Source organism: Mya arenaria, chromosome 12, assembly GCF_026914265.1.
Source record: "Mya arenaria isolate MELC-2E11 chromosome 12, ASM2691426v1".
NCBI lineage: Eukaryota > Metazoa > Mollusca > Bivalvia > Myida > Myidae > Mya > Mya arenaria.
The window spans coordinates 52,384,152-52,399,048 of record NC_069133.1 but is presented as its reverse complement, the minus strand read 5'-3'; the positions used below and the strand labels follow the sequence as shown (position 1 = coordinate 52,399,048).

General features: G+C 38.7%; 1 protein-coding gene across 2 annotated transcripts in view; it reads right to left on the bottom strand.

The window, feature by feature from the left end:
- Window positions 1–182: 182 nt before the first annotated feature.
- The window catches only part of LOC128211330 (glycerol-3-phosphate acyltransferase 1, mitochondrial-like), a 58,685-nt gene continuing 43,970 nt past the window's right edge, over window positions 183–14,897 (bottom strand). For both annotated transcript variants that reach the window (XM_052916004.1, XM_052916005.1), the window contains exons 18-23: window positions 6,820–6,968; window positions 6,266–6,349; window positions 6,010–6,120; window positions 5,525–5,651; window positions 5,180–5,248; window positions 183–4,209 (exon numbers count right to left, since the gene is read on the bottom strand). In XM_052916004.1, the coding sequence (XP_052771964.1) occupies window positions 4,040–4,209; window positions 5,180–5,248; window positions 5,525–5,651; window positions 6,010–6,120; window positions 6,266–6,349; window positions 6,820–6,968 (710 nt within the window). In that variant the 3' untranslated portion in view covers window positions 183–4,039. The remainder of the gene's footprint in view (window positions 4,210–5,179; window positions 5,249–5,524; window positions 5,652–6,009; window positions 6,121–6,265; window positions 6,350–6,819; window positions 6,969–14,897) is intronic.

Below are 14,897 nucleotides of genomic sequence, written 5' to 3'. Positions count from 1 at the left end.
ATACACTCCTAACCCTAATAGACACCCCTAGGTTGACCTTGACTGATACAGTGGTATCAAGTTTTGACAATTTTCTGTTTTTCTTGCAATGGTATCATCTGGTGTCTAGTCCCTTTAAGGCATGATCCTGTAATATGGCCTGTCAAGATGAGTGTATAAGGAGTACAACAAAACTTCAAAAGTTTATCAATACAGTTTTATTTCAATAACAAATAACATCCATGATCATGACAATAACATTTAAATGAGTAACAACAAACACTAGTTATCAGCGAGATCAAGCACAACAAGAGATGTTTGTCAAACATTATGCCCCCCCTGAGCGCCATGTTGTCAGGATTATATGGACAATTGAATGAAATATGCATGGACCGAAATGACAGCTGATTTGTTGCCATTAAGGCAGTTTTCAGATTATGACCATTAAAGTGTGAGGATAGAGTGTGTTATGACCATGACCTTTGACTCTATGAACTCAAAATAGAGAGTCATCAGCTGGTCACCAGAAACCTAAATATCAAGTTCGAGGGCCATGGGTGCAGGCATTGTCAAGTTATCACTCGGACAAGTTTTTTTCTTTCAAGGTCACTGTGACCTTGACCTTTGACCCAATGACCCCTTAAATCATAAGGGGTCATCTACAAGTCAGATGCAACTCCAAGTCAAGTTTGAAGGCCATGGGTTCAGGCATTGTTGAGTTATCACCCTGACAACCTTTTACCATTCAAGATCACTGTGACCTTGACCTTTGGCTCTATGAATCCTAAAATCAATAAGGGTGATCTACTGGTCAGGCTTAACATCCATGTCAAGTTTAATGATCATAGGTTCAGGCATTGTTGAGATATCAGTGGGAGAAGATTTGTTAACTTTTTTGCGTTAAAGGTTACTGTGACTTTGACCTTGGCCTGATGACCCCCAAAGTCTATAGGGGTCATCTACTGGGCAGGCCCAACCTTCATGTCAAGTTTGATGACCATAGGTCCAGGAATTGTAAAGGTCGCTTTCAAGGTCACTGTGACCTTGACCTTTGACCCCTAAAATCAATAGGGGTCATCTATTGGTCAGGCCCAACCTCAATGTCAAGTTTGAGGGCCATGGGTGCAGGCATTGTTGAGTTATCACTCGGACAACCTTTTATCATTCAAGGTCACTGTGACCTTGACCTTTGGCCCAATGACCCCTAAAATCAATAGGGACCATCTTCTGGCCAGGCCCAACCTCCAAGTCAAGCTTGAGGGCCATGGGTGCAGGCATTGTCGAGTTATCACTCGGATAACCTTTTACCATTCCAAGTCACTGTGACCTTGACCTTTAGCCCAATGACCCCTAAAATCAATAGGGACCATCTTCTGGCCAGGCCCAACCTCAATGTCAAGTTTGAGGGCCATGGGTGCAGGCATTGTCGAGTTATCACTCAGACAACCTTTTGCCATTCCAGGTCACTGTGAACTTGACCTTTGGCCAGATGACCCCCAAAAACCATAGGGGTCATCTCCTGGTCAGGCCAATTCTCCAAGTCAAGTTTGAGGGCCATGGGTGCAGGCATTGTCGAGTTATCACTCGGACAACCTTTTACCATTCAAGGTGACTGTGACCTTGACCTTTGGCCAGATGACCCCCAAAAACAAAAGGGGTCATGTACTGGTCAGGCCCAATTCCAAGTCAAGTTTGAAGGCCATGGGTGCAGGCATTGTCAAGTTATCACAAGGAAAACCTTTAACCATTCAAGGTGACTGTGACCTTGAACTTTGGCCCGATGACCCCCAAAAACAATAGGGGTGTTCTACTGGTCAGGCCCAACCTCCAATTCAATTATGAGGGCCATGGGTGCAGGCATTGTCGAATTATCACTCGGACAACCTTTTACCATTCAAGGTCACTGTGACCTTGACCTTTGGCCCGATGACCCCCAAAAACAATAGGGGTCATCTCCTGGTCAGGCCCAACCTCCAATTCAATTATGAGGGCCATGGGTGCCGGCATTGTTGAGTTATCACTCGGACAACCTTTTACCATTCAAGGTCACTGTGAACTTGACCTTTGACCCGATTAGCCCCAAAAACAATAGGGGTCATCTACTGGTCAGGCCCAACCTACATGTGAAGTTTGATGCCCATACGTCCAGGAATTGTTGAGTTATCACTCGGACAAGCTTTGGTCTACCGACCGACCGACCGACATACCGACATGCCTGTGCAAAGCAATATACCCCTCTTCTTCGAAGGGGGGCTTCGAAGGGGGGCATAATAATCATTGAAAATTACAAACAAATAATAATAATGGCATTCAAATGAACACCAAATAGGACTACAAAACATTCAAAATGTTTTCAATCACAAACAATAACCTATTTATGAACTAGAACTCCGCGAGTCGGATATGTCGCCTGACGAATTATTTACTGTCAATATTATAGCTGTTAGATTGGCATTTTATTCATTTATAGACAATGATGTTGCCATTTAACTTTCAAGTGTAGGTGGCATTTGAACCCTCAATCAGATATACCTACAGAATAAGTTTCAGGTTGAAACCTCCTATATTTTACGAGATATGCCACGGACAAAACCTAAGCAAGAAAATTAACAAAGGGCAATAACTCTAAAAATATGGCAGCAAGAGTAACGGTTCTTTGGCACTGCACTTGCCCTTGCCCTCAATGAGAACTATCTAGCTATGAAGTTTCAAGTTGATACCTCTTATATTCTTCAAGATATGCCCGGGACACACCTTTAAGCATGAAAATTAACAAAGGGCAATAACTTTAAAACTAAGAAAGCAAGAGTTACTGTTATTGTGCACTGCACTTGCCCTCAATGAGATATATCTAGCTATGAAGTTTCAAGTTGATACCTCTTATATTCTTCAAGATATGCCCCTGACAAAACTTTAAGCATGAAAATAAACAAAGGGCAATAACTTTAAAACTAAGAAAGCAAGAGTTACTGTTATTGTGCACTGCACTTGCCCTCAATGATATCTATCTAGCTATGAAGTTTCAAGTTGATACCTCTTATATTCTTCAAGATATGCCCCAGACAAAACTTTAAGCATGAAAATTAACAAAGGGCAATACTTTTAAAACTAAGAAAGCAAGAGTTACTGTTATTGTGCACTGCACTTGCCCTCCATGAGATCTTTCTACATATGAAGTTTCAAGTTGATAACTCTTATATTCTACAAGATATGCCCCGGACAAAACTTTAAGCATGAAAAATAACAAAGGGCAATAATTCTAAAAATATGGAAGCAAGAGTAACAGTTCTTGTGCACTGCACTTGCCCTCAATTAGATCTATCTACATATGAAGTTTCAAGTTGATATCACTAATAGTTAAGGAGATATACCCCGGACAAGCGAAAATGGGACGCGGACGCCGATGCCGCCAACAAAAGTAACCCCTATATGTCGTCTTTTCAGGCGACACAAAAATTACCCATAATTCAATGCTACTTCTTACATAAAGGCAGTGCAAGCTTCTCAAAAGTTATATATGTTATAATCTATCGGATTGTTTGCTTATTAAATAAAATATCCTTTAAACAATCACAAGGTCAAACTATAATTTTATTCTATAGTTGAAGAAAATCAATCATTTCAGAGAAAATTAACTCATTATAATGATGACCCCCTAATATAGCTCTATAATTGGCACATACCCTGGTAGTTGAAGATTTAAAAATCTAATTAAGTAACTAAACCTTGTTAATAAACCAATAGCACAACGCAAACACACCATGTAATATACATAACGAACATATGAGTTATTAAATTTTGTAATCTACATAACAAACAAGTTTTTCAATGTCTATCCCCAAGTTCTTAACACCATTACCTGCTGCAGGCAGAATGTTGCTATACTCAAAAGTCGGCTGTTTACTATAAATATTTGCACATTTTCAGACTATCAAAGTACCTACTTATTTAGTTTTAACCCCCAAGTCCAATATAAGATCGATAACTCTCTGGCCTATTGTTTTGAACACTGTTTCACTTTACAAAGTTCACTTAATACTGAACCTTGTACCCCACTCGTCTATCTAAGTGCCTGCAGTATGTGCATATACTCCGCCAGAATGTCTGCAGCCTCTTCGTTGTCTGACATGGATATAACGCTGACATTGCCCGCAGAAAAAACAGACAAAACTTGGAGCGACTTAAATGCCTTCACTGAAGTCTTGAGAGTACTCAAGCCTGCACTCTCACCTAGAAATAAAATATGACAAGTTTGATTTGGAAAGTTGGAAAAACATATTGAATTCTGAAGGGCTATTAAACCTCACTACATGAACAAGCATGTAAAATAAAGGCAGTACCGGTATGTCTTTCCATCACAGCCTCTGATGTGTGATTTCAATTCAGCCTAGTTGTTATTTGTGATACTGTGTCAATTCAGTCTAGCTGTTACTTGTGATACTGTATTAATACTGTGTCAATTCAGTCTAGCTGTTACTTGTGATACTGTATTAATACTGTGTCAATTCAGTCTAGCTGTTACTTGTGATACTGTATTAATACTGTGTCAATTCAGTCTAGCTGTTACTTGTGATACTGTATTAATACTGTGTCAATTCAGTCTAGCTGTTACTTGTGATACTGTATTAATACTGTGTCAATTCAGTCTAGCTGTTACTTGTGATACTGTATTAATACTGTGTCAATTCAGTCTAGCTATAACTTGTGATACTGTGTCATTCAGCCTAGTTGTTACTTGTGATACTGTGTCAATTCAGTCTAGCTGTTACTTGTGATACAGTGTCAATTCAGTCTAGCTGTACCTGAGATACTGTGTCAATTCAGTCTAGCTGTTACCTGTGATACTGTATTAATACTGTATCAATTCAGTCTAGCTATAACTTGTGATACTGTGTCAATTCAGCCTAGTTGTTACTTGTGATACTGTGTCAATTCAGTCTAGCTTTACCTGAGATACTGCGTCAATAAAGTCTAGCTGTTACTTGTGATACTGTGTCAATTCAGTCTAGCTGTTACTTGTAATCTGTTAACATTTCTATAATATTCACCAGTGCCAATAGTAATTTGCTACAAATTTCACCAAAGTTTATTTTCAACAACTGACAATATAAGTTTTTCATTCGAGATACATTTTAACATAACAGTCAATCTATTTGAAAAATACCAGTAAAATTTATCATACTTGAAAAGCTGGACTTACTGTAGCTAGCAACACCATCTTGTACCCTGGTTTTGGCTTCATTGTGCAGGCTTTTCAGGAAATCTTCCTCTGAAATCCGAAGGCAATGCACATAAATTTGTGTCCCCTACATCACTATTGATTGAAGGATCTATTTTAGCATAGCTAGGCACCCCAACCAAATTTTGAATAGCCAGGAAATTTCTACCACCCTCAGCCAATGCTCCCACAAGTGTGTCCATCTGTGTGGGCAATTTCGCCTCTGAGTAATTTAACATTTCCAATAACCCATGCTAGATGTCACCTCTTATAAACATCTTTATCACTTTTATATCAGACATTTGTATAAGATAACTTGTATGGTACCTGGCATTTGTGAGTTTTCCACCTTTTGACAGTGGTGTGCTGTGACTAGATATGACTCGAGTATTGGGGCCAGTACCGAGTGCAGGAACCGAATACGTTCTCGACAGTCCTCTCTCTCAATGTTCACCTGTAATGTAAAAATTGCATGTAGAGAATGTACATGGTCTGTTTCTTGGGTGAGTTAACTTACGGTAGATGGTAGAACACATGCACTGCAAGCTGGGAGTCTGCTGTTCATTTCACTTACTTAAAGCATTTAGGCCAATACATGTTAGTGTTAAATAGTTATAATAAATATTAGACTAGTCATGAGTAAGAAAAAGGCAGCCATCTTGCCTATTGTCTTGGTTACCATGGTAACCTGCAAGAGGCCAGCTGTCCACCCTCGCTAAAAATCAACTTCAGACATCCCGGACACAAAGAAACGTTCTGGACAAAATATGCACACAAAAACCTCTAGGGACTGTACAAAACTCCAATCTTACCACAAATTCCTCGTCTGTATACACATGTTCCCCTTCCTCTGCCCAAGACAGACTGTCAGACAGACGGGACGCCCACTTTCGGTCATACACATTCTCATAGGAACTCACAACCTGAAATAAGAGCATAACAATTATGTATTATACAAATGTAACAATATCCAAGCATGGTCTACTCTTATGATCCGAAACATATCCAGTAGGCAAGAATACATATAAAATGTCAAAAGTGTGTAGCTTCACCTTTAATGACTGTTACCTGTGTTTCATGACTTTTGAGTATCTCTGATGTGATGAGGGAGTCAAGGGTGTCACTTAGAGCCTCTTCAAGGGTCTTACAAGGCTGAAAGGAGAAACAAAATAGTTCCTACATTAACCTGTAGATGTACTTCAATATTTATTCATGTCATTGGTCCGCATTTGGTTATAAGAGGTTTGACGATTGTCAGTAGCCACAGATAACATATTTCATTTCTGACATATTTGTTTCAGAAAAAGGCCTTTTATAATAATACAGGCAAATTTTAGATAATACTTAATTACAATATGTAAGAAAGATAAGCAATTCTGTTGCATCCAGAATTATCTTGCCAAACTTGAATTATTTAATCTATAAATATCACTAGTCACAAGGGCTGATACTGAGTTGGCAGGGCTATTTAAAATTTGAATTAGACAGAGGAGGGTGTGTTAGATTTTTTTTACCGGTAGCTAAAATAGTATGTTAGAAATCTGAGCTTAATAGAATGCAATAAATCATCAAAAATAGTTAATTTTGTGACTACAATAAACTGAAATAATTTTGTTAGTTACCGGGACATATATGAACTCATGACTAAGGAGCTTGCAGATGTGGGTGGCTGCCTGTCTAATATCCTCCCTGGTCATAAGAACAGGCTCACTGGGAGCCGGATTGTCCAAGCATGCCAGATCAACATCACCTAGGTACAGCACTGCGCTCACTGGTAGTATAAGAGGGGGCATATATTATATTTGTTATGTAGGTACAGCACTTCACTCACTGTTGTATAAGAGGGGGTATTATATTTGTTATGTAGGTACAACACTGCACTCAGTGTTATATAAGAGGGGGCATTATATTCATTATGTAGGTACAGCACTGCACTGTGATATACAAGAGGGGGCATTGTATTCAGACGTCGGTACAGCACTGCACTCACTGGTAGTATAAGAGGGGGCATTATACTTGTTATGTAGGGACAGCACTGCACTCAGTGTAATATAAGAGGGGGCATTATATTTGTTATATAGGTACAGCACTGTATTCACTTCACTCACTGTTATATAAGAGGGGGCATTGTAGTTGTTATGTAGGTACAGTACAGCACTTACTGTTATATAAGAGGGGGCATTGTAGTTGTTATGTAGGTACAGTACAGCACTTACTGTTATATAAGAGGGGGGCATTGTAGTTGTTATGTTGGTACAGTACAGCACTTACTGTTATATAAGAGGGAGCATTGCAGTTGTTATGTAGGTACAGTACAGCACTTACTGTTATATAAGAGGGGGGCATTGTAGTTGTTATGTTGGTACAGTACAGCACTTACTGTTATATAAGAGGGAGCATTGCAGTTGTTATGTAGGTACAGTATAGCACTTACTGTTATATATGAGGGGGCATTGTAGTTGTTATGTAGGTACAGTATAGCTCTTACTGTTATATATGAGGGGGGCATTGTAGTTGTTATGTTGGTACAGTATAGCTCTTACTGTTATATAAGAGGGGGGCATTGTAGTTGTTATGTAGGTACAGTACAGCACTTACTGTTATATAAGAGGGAGCATTGTAGTTGTTATGTAGGTACAGCACTGTATTCACTTCACTCACTGTTATATAAGAGGGGGCATTGTAGTTGTTATGTTGGTACAGTACAGCACTTACTGTTATATATGAGGGGGCATTGTAGTTGTTATGTTGGTACAGTATAGCTCTTACTGTTATATATGAGGGGGGCATTGTAGTTGTTATGTTGGTACAGTATAGCTCTTACTGTTATATAAGAGGGGGGCATTGTAGTTGTTATGTTGGTACAGTACAGCACTTACTGTTATATAAGAGGGGGGCATTGTAGTTGTTATGTTGGTACAGTACAGCACTTACTGTTATATAAGAGGGAGCATTGCAGTTGTTATGTAGGTACAGTATAGCACTTACTGTTATATATGAGGGGGCATTGTAGTTGTTATGTAGGTACAGTATAGCTCTTACTGTTATATAAGAGGGGGGCATTGTAGTTGTTATGTAGGTACAGTATAGCTCTTACTGTTATATAAGAGGGGGGCATTGTAGTTGTTATGTAGGTACAGTACAGCACTTACTGTTATATAAGAGGGAGCATTGTAGTTGTTATGTAGGTACAGTACAGCACTTACTGTTATATAAGAGGGGGCATTGTAGTTGTTATGTAGGTACAGTACAGCACTTACTGTTATATAAGAGGGGGGCATTGTAGTTGTTATGTTGGTACAGTACAGCACTTACTGTTATATAAGAGGGAGCATTGCAGTTGTTATGTAGGTACAGTATAGCACTTACTGTTATATAAGAGGGAGCATTGCAGTTGTTATGTAGGTACAGTATAGCACTTACTGTTATATAAGAGGGGGCATTGTAGTTGTTATGTTGGTACAGTATAGCTCTTACTGTTATATAAGAGTGGGGCATTGCAGTTGTTATGTTGGTACAGTATAGCACTTACTGTTATATAAGAGGGGGGCATTGCAGTTGTTATGTTGGTACAGTATAACTCTTACTGTTATATAAGAGGGGGGCATTGCAGTTGTTATGTTGGTACAGTATAGCTCTTACTGTAATATAAGAGGGGGGCATTGCAGTTGTTATGTAGGTACAGTACAGCACTTACTGTTATATAAGAGGGAGCATTGCAGTTGTTATGTAGGTACAGTATAGCACTTACTGTTATATAAGAGGGGAACATTGTAGTTGTTATGTTGGTACAGTATAGCTCTTACTGTTATATAAGAGGGGTGCATTGCAGTTGTTATGTTGGTACAGTATAGCTCTTACTGTTATATAAGAGGGAGCATTGCAGTTGTTATGTAGGTACAGTATAGCACTTACTGTTATATAAGAGGGGGGCATTGCAGTTGTTATGTTGGTACAGTATAGCTCTTACTGTTATATAAGAGGGGGGCATTGTAGTTGTTATGTTGGTACAGTATAGCTCTTACTGTTATATAAGAGGGGGGCATTGCAGTTGTTATGTTGGTACAGTATAGCTCTTACTGTTATATAAGAGGGGGGCATTGCAGTTGTTATGTTGGTACAGTATAGCTCTTACTGTTATATAAGAGGGGGGCATTGCAGTTGTTATGTAGGTACAGTACAGCACTTACTGTTATATAAGAGGGAGCATTGCAGTTGTTATGTAGGTACAGTATAGCACTTACTGTTATATAAGAGGGGAACATTGTAGTTGTTATGTTGGTACAGTATAGCTCTTACTGTTATATAAGAGGGGGCATTGTAGTTGTTATGTTGGTACAGTATAGCTCTTACTGTTATATAAGAGGGGAACATTGTAGTTGTTATGTTGGTACAGTATAGCTCTTACTGTTATATAAGAGGGGGCATTGTAGTTGTTATGTTGGTACAGTATAGCTCTTACTGTTATATAAGAGGGGAACATTGTAGTTGTTATGTTGGTACAGTATAGCTCTTACTGTTATATATGAGGGGGGCATTGTAGTTGTTATGTTGGTACAGTATAGCTCTTACTGTTATATATGAGGGGGCATTGTAGTTGTTATGTTGGTACAGTATAGCTCTTACTGTTATATAAGAGGGGGCATTGTAGTTGTTATGTTGGTACAGTATAGCTCTTACTGTTATATAAGAGGGGGCATTGTAGTTGTTATGTTGGTACAGTATAGCTCTTACTGTTATATAAGAGGGGAACATTGTAGTTGTTATGTTGGTACAGTATAGCTCTTACTGTTATATAAGAGGGGGCATTGTAGTTGTTATGTTGGTACAGTATAGCTCTTACTGTTATATATGAGGGGGGCATTGTAGTTGTTATGTTGGTACAGTATAGCTCTTACTGTTATATATGAGGGGGGCATTGTAGTTGTTATGTTGGTACAGTATAGCTCTTACTGTTATATAAGAGGGGGGCATTGTAGTTGTTATGTTGGTACAGTACAGCACTTACTGTTATATAAGAGGGAGCATTGCAGTTGTTATGTAGGTACAGTATAGCACTTACTGTTATATATGAGGGGGCATTGTAGTTGTTATGTAGGTACAGTATAGCTCTTACTGTTATATAAGAGGGGGGCATTGTAGTTGTTATGTAGGTACAGTATAGCTCTTACTGTTATATAAGAGGGGGGCATTGTAGTTGTTATGTAGGTACAGTACAGCACTTACTGTAATATAAGAGGGGGGCATTGCAGTTGTTATGTAGGTACAGTACAGCACTTACTGTTATATAAGAGGGGGCATTGTAGTTGTTATGTAGGTACAGTACAGCACTTACTGTTATATAAGAGGGGGGCATTGTAGTTGTTATGTTGGTACAGTACAGCACTTACTGTTATATAAGAGGGAGCATTGCAGTTGTTATGTAGGTACAGTATAGCACTTACTGTTATATATGAGGGGGGCATTGCAGTTGTTATGTTGGTACAGTATAGCTCTTACTGTTATATAAGAGGGGGGCATTGCAGTTGTTATGTTGGTACAGTATAGCTCTTACTGTTATATAAGAGGGGGGCATTGTAGTTGTTATGTTGGTACAGTATAGCTCTTACTGTTATATAAGAGGGGGGCATTGCAGTTGTTATGTTGGTACAGTATAGCTCTTACTGTTATATAAGAGGGGGGCATTGCAGTTGTTATGTTGGTACAGTATAGCTCTTACTGTTATATAAGAGGGGGCATTGTAGTTGTTATGTAGGTACAGTATAGCTCTTACTGTTATATAAGAGGGGGGCATTGTAGTTGTTATGTTGGTACAGTATAGCTCTTACTGTTATATAAGAGGGGGGCATTGCAGTTGTTATGTAGGTACAGTACAGCACTTACTGTTATATAAGAGGGAGCATTGCAGTTGTTATGTAGGTACAGTATAGCACTTACTGTTATATAAGAGGGGAACATTGTAGTTGTTATGTTGGTACAGTATAGCTCTTACTGTTATATAAGAGGGGGCATTGTAGTTGTTATGTTGGTACAGTATAGCTCTTACTGTTATATAAGAGGGGAACATTGTAGTTGTTATGTTGGTACAGTATAGCTCTTACTGTTATATAAGAGGGGGCATTGTAGTTGTTATGTTGGTACAGTATAGCTCTTACTGTTATATATGAGGGGGGCATTGTAGTTGTTATGTTGGTACAGTATAGCTCTTACTGTTATATATGAGGGGGCATTGTAGTTGTTATGTTGGTACAGTATAGCTCTTACTGTTATATAAGAGGGGGCATTGTAGTTGTTATGTTGGTACAGTATAGCACTTACTGTTATATATGAGGGGGGCATTGCAGTTGTTATGTTGGTACAGTATAGCTCTTACTGTTATATAAGAGGGGGCATTGTAGTTGTTATGTAGGTACAGTACAGCACTTACTGTTATATAAGAGTGGGGCATTGTAGTTGTTATGTTGGTACAGTATAGCTCTTACTGTTATATAAGAGGGAGCATTGTAGTTGTTATGTAGGTACAGTACAGCACTTACTGTTATATATGAGGGGGGCATTGCAGTTGTTATGTTGGTACAGTACAGCACTTACTGTTATATATGAGGGGGGCATTGCAGTTGTTATGTAGGTACAGTACAGCACTTACTGTTATATATGAGGGGGGCATTGCAGTTGTTATGTTGGTACAGTATAGCTCTTACTGTTATATATGAGGGCATTGTAGTTGTTATGTAGGTACAGTACAGCACTTACTGTTATATATGAGGGGGGCATTGCAGTTGTTATGTTGGTACAGTATAGCTCTTACTGTTATATAAGAGGGGGCATTGTAGTTGTTATGTAGGTACAGTACAGCACTTACTGTTATATAAGAGTGGGGCATTGCAGTTGTTATGTTGGTACAGTATAGCTCCTACTGTTATATAAGAGGGGGGCATTGCAGTTGTTATGTTGGTACAGTATAGCTCTTACTGTTATATAAGAGGGGGCATTGCAGTTGTTATGTTGGTACAGTATAGCTCTTACTGTTATATAAGAGGGGGCATTGTAGTTGTTATGTTGGTACAGTATAGCTCGTACTGTTATATAAGAGGGGGCATTGTAGTTGTTATGTAGGTACAGTACAGCACTTACTGTTATATAAGAGGGGGCATTGTAGTTGTTATGTAGGTACAGTACAGCACTTACTGTTATATAAGAGGGGGCATTGTAGTTGTTATGTTGGTACAGTATAGCTCTTACTGTTATATAAGAGGGGGCATTGTAGTTGTTATGTTGGTACAGTACAGCACTTACTGTTATATATGAGTGGGGCATTGCAGTTGTTATGTTGGTACAGTATAGCTCTTACTGTTATATAAGAGGGGGCATTGTAGTTGTTATGTTGGTACAGTATAGCTCTTACTGTTATATAAGAGGGGGCATTGTAGTTGTTATGTTGGTACAGTATAGCTCTTACTGTTATATAAGAGGGGAACATTGTAGTTGTTATGTTGGTACAGTATAGCTCTTACTGTTATATATGAGGGGGCATTGTAGTTGTTATGTAGGTACAGTATAGCTCTTACTGTTATATAAGAGGGGGCATTGTAGTTGTTATGTTGGTACAGTATAGCTCTTACTGTTATATATGAGGGGGCATTGTAGTTGTTATGTTGGTACAGTATAGCTCTTACTGTTATATAAGAGGGGGCATTGTAGTTGTTATGTAGGTACAGTACAGCACTTACTGTTATATAAGAGGGGGCATTGTAGTTGTTATGTTGGTACAGTATAGCTCTTACTGTTATATAAGAGGGGGCATTGTAGTTGTTATGTTGGTACAGTATAGCTCTTACTGTTATATAAGAGGGGGCATTGTAGTTGTTATGTTGGTACAGTATAGCTCTTACTGTTATATATGAGGGGGCATTGTAGTTGTTATGTAGGTACAGTATAGCTCTTACTGTTATATAAGAGGGGGCATTGTAGTTGTTATGTTGGTACAGTATAGCTCTTACTGTTATATAAGAGGGGGCATTGTAGTTGTTATGTTGGTACAGTATAGCTCTTACTGTTATATAAGAGGGGGCATTGTAGTTGTTATGTTGGTACAGTATAGCTCTTACTGTTATATAAGAGGGGGCAATGCAGTTGTTATGTTGGTACAGTATAGCTCTTACTGTTATATATGAGGGGGCATTGTAGTTGTTATGTTGGTACAGTATAGCTCTTACTGTTATATATGAGGGGGCATTGTAGTTGTTATGTTGGTACAGTATAGCTCTTACTGTTATATAAGAGGGGGCAATGCAGTTGTTATGTTGGTACAGTATAGCTCTTACTGTTATATATGAGGGGGCATTGTAGTTGTTATGTTGGTACAGTATAGCTCTTACTGTTATATAAGAGGGGGCATTGTAGTTGTTATGTTGGTACAGTATAACTCTTACTGTTATATAAGAGGGGGGCATTGAAGTTGTTATGTTTGTACAGTATAGCTCTTACTGTTATATAAGAGGGGGCATTGTAGTTGTTATGTTGGTACAGTATAGCTCTTACTGTTATATAAGAGGGGGCATTGTAGTTGTTATGTTGGTACAGTATAGCTCTTACTGTTATATAAGAGGGGGCATTGTAGTTGTTATGTTGGTACAGTATAGCTCTTACTGTTATATAAGAGGGGGCAATGCAGTTGTTATGTTGGTACAGTATAGCTCTTACTGTTATATATGAGGGGGCATTGTAGTTGTTATGTTGGTACAGTATAGCTCTTACTGTTATATAAGAGGGGGCATTGTAGTTGTTATGTTGGTACAGTATAACTCTTACTGTTATATAAGAGGGGGGCATTGAAGTTGTTATGTTGGTACAGTATAGCTCTTACTGTTATATAAGAGGGGGCATTGTAGTTGTTATGTTGGTACAGTACAGCACTTACTGTTATATAAGAGGGGGCATTGTAGTTGTTATGTAGGTACAGTACAGCACTTACTGTTATATAAGAGGGGGCATTGTAGTTGTTATGTAGGTACAGTACAGCACTTACTGTTAAATAAGAGGGGGCATTGTAGTTGTTATGTAGGTACAGTACAGCACTTACTGTTATATAAGAGGGAGGCATTGCAGTTGTTATGTTGGTACAGTATAGCTCCTACTGTTATATATGAGGGGGGCATTGCAGTTGTTATGTAGGTACAGTACAACACTTACTGTTATATAAGAGGGGAGCATTGCAGTTGTTATGTTGGTACAGTATAGCTCCTACTGTTATATATGAGGGGGGCATTGCAGTTGTTATGTAGGTACAGTATAGCTCCTACTGTTATATAAGAGGGGGCATTGTAGTTGTTATGTAGGTACAGTACAGCACTTACTGTTATATAAGAGGGGTGCATTGCAGTTGTTATGTAGGTACAGTATAGCTCTTACTGTTATATAAGAGGGGGCATTGCAGTTGTTATGTTGGTACAGCATAACTCTTACTGTTATATAAGAGGGGGGCATTGTAGTTGTTATGTAGGTACAGTATAGCACTTACTGTTATATAAGAGTGGGGCATTGCAGTTGTTATGTTGGTACAGTATAGCTCTTACTGTTATATAAGAGTGGGGCATTGCAGTTGTTATGTTGGTACAGTACAGCACTTACTGTTATATAAGAGGGGGGCATTGCAGTTGTTATGTAGGTACAGTATAGCTCTTACTGTTATATAAGAGGG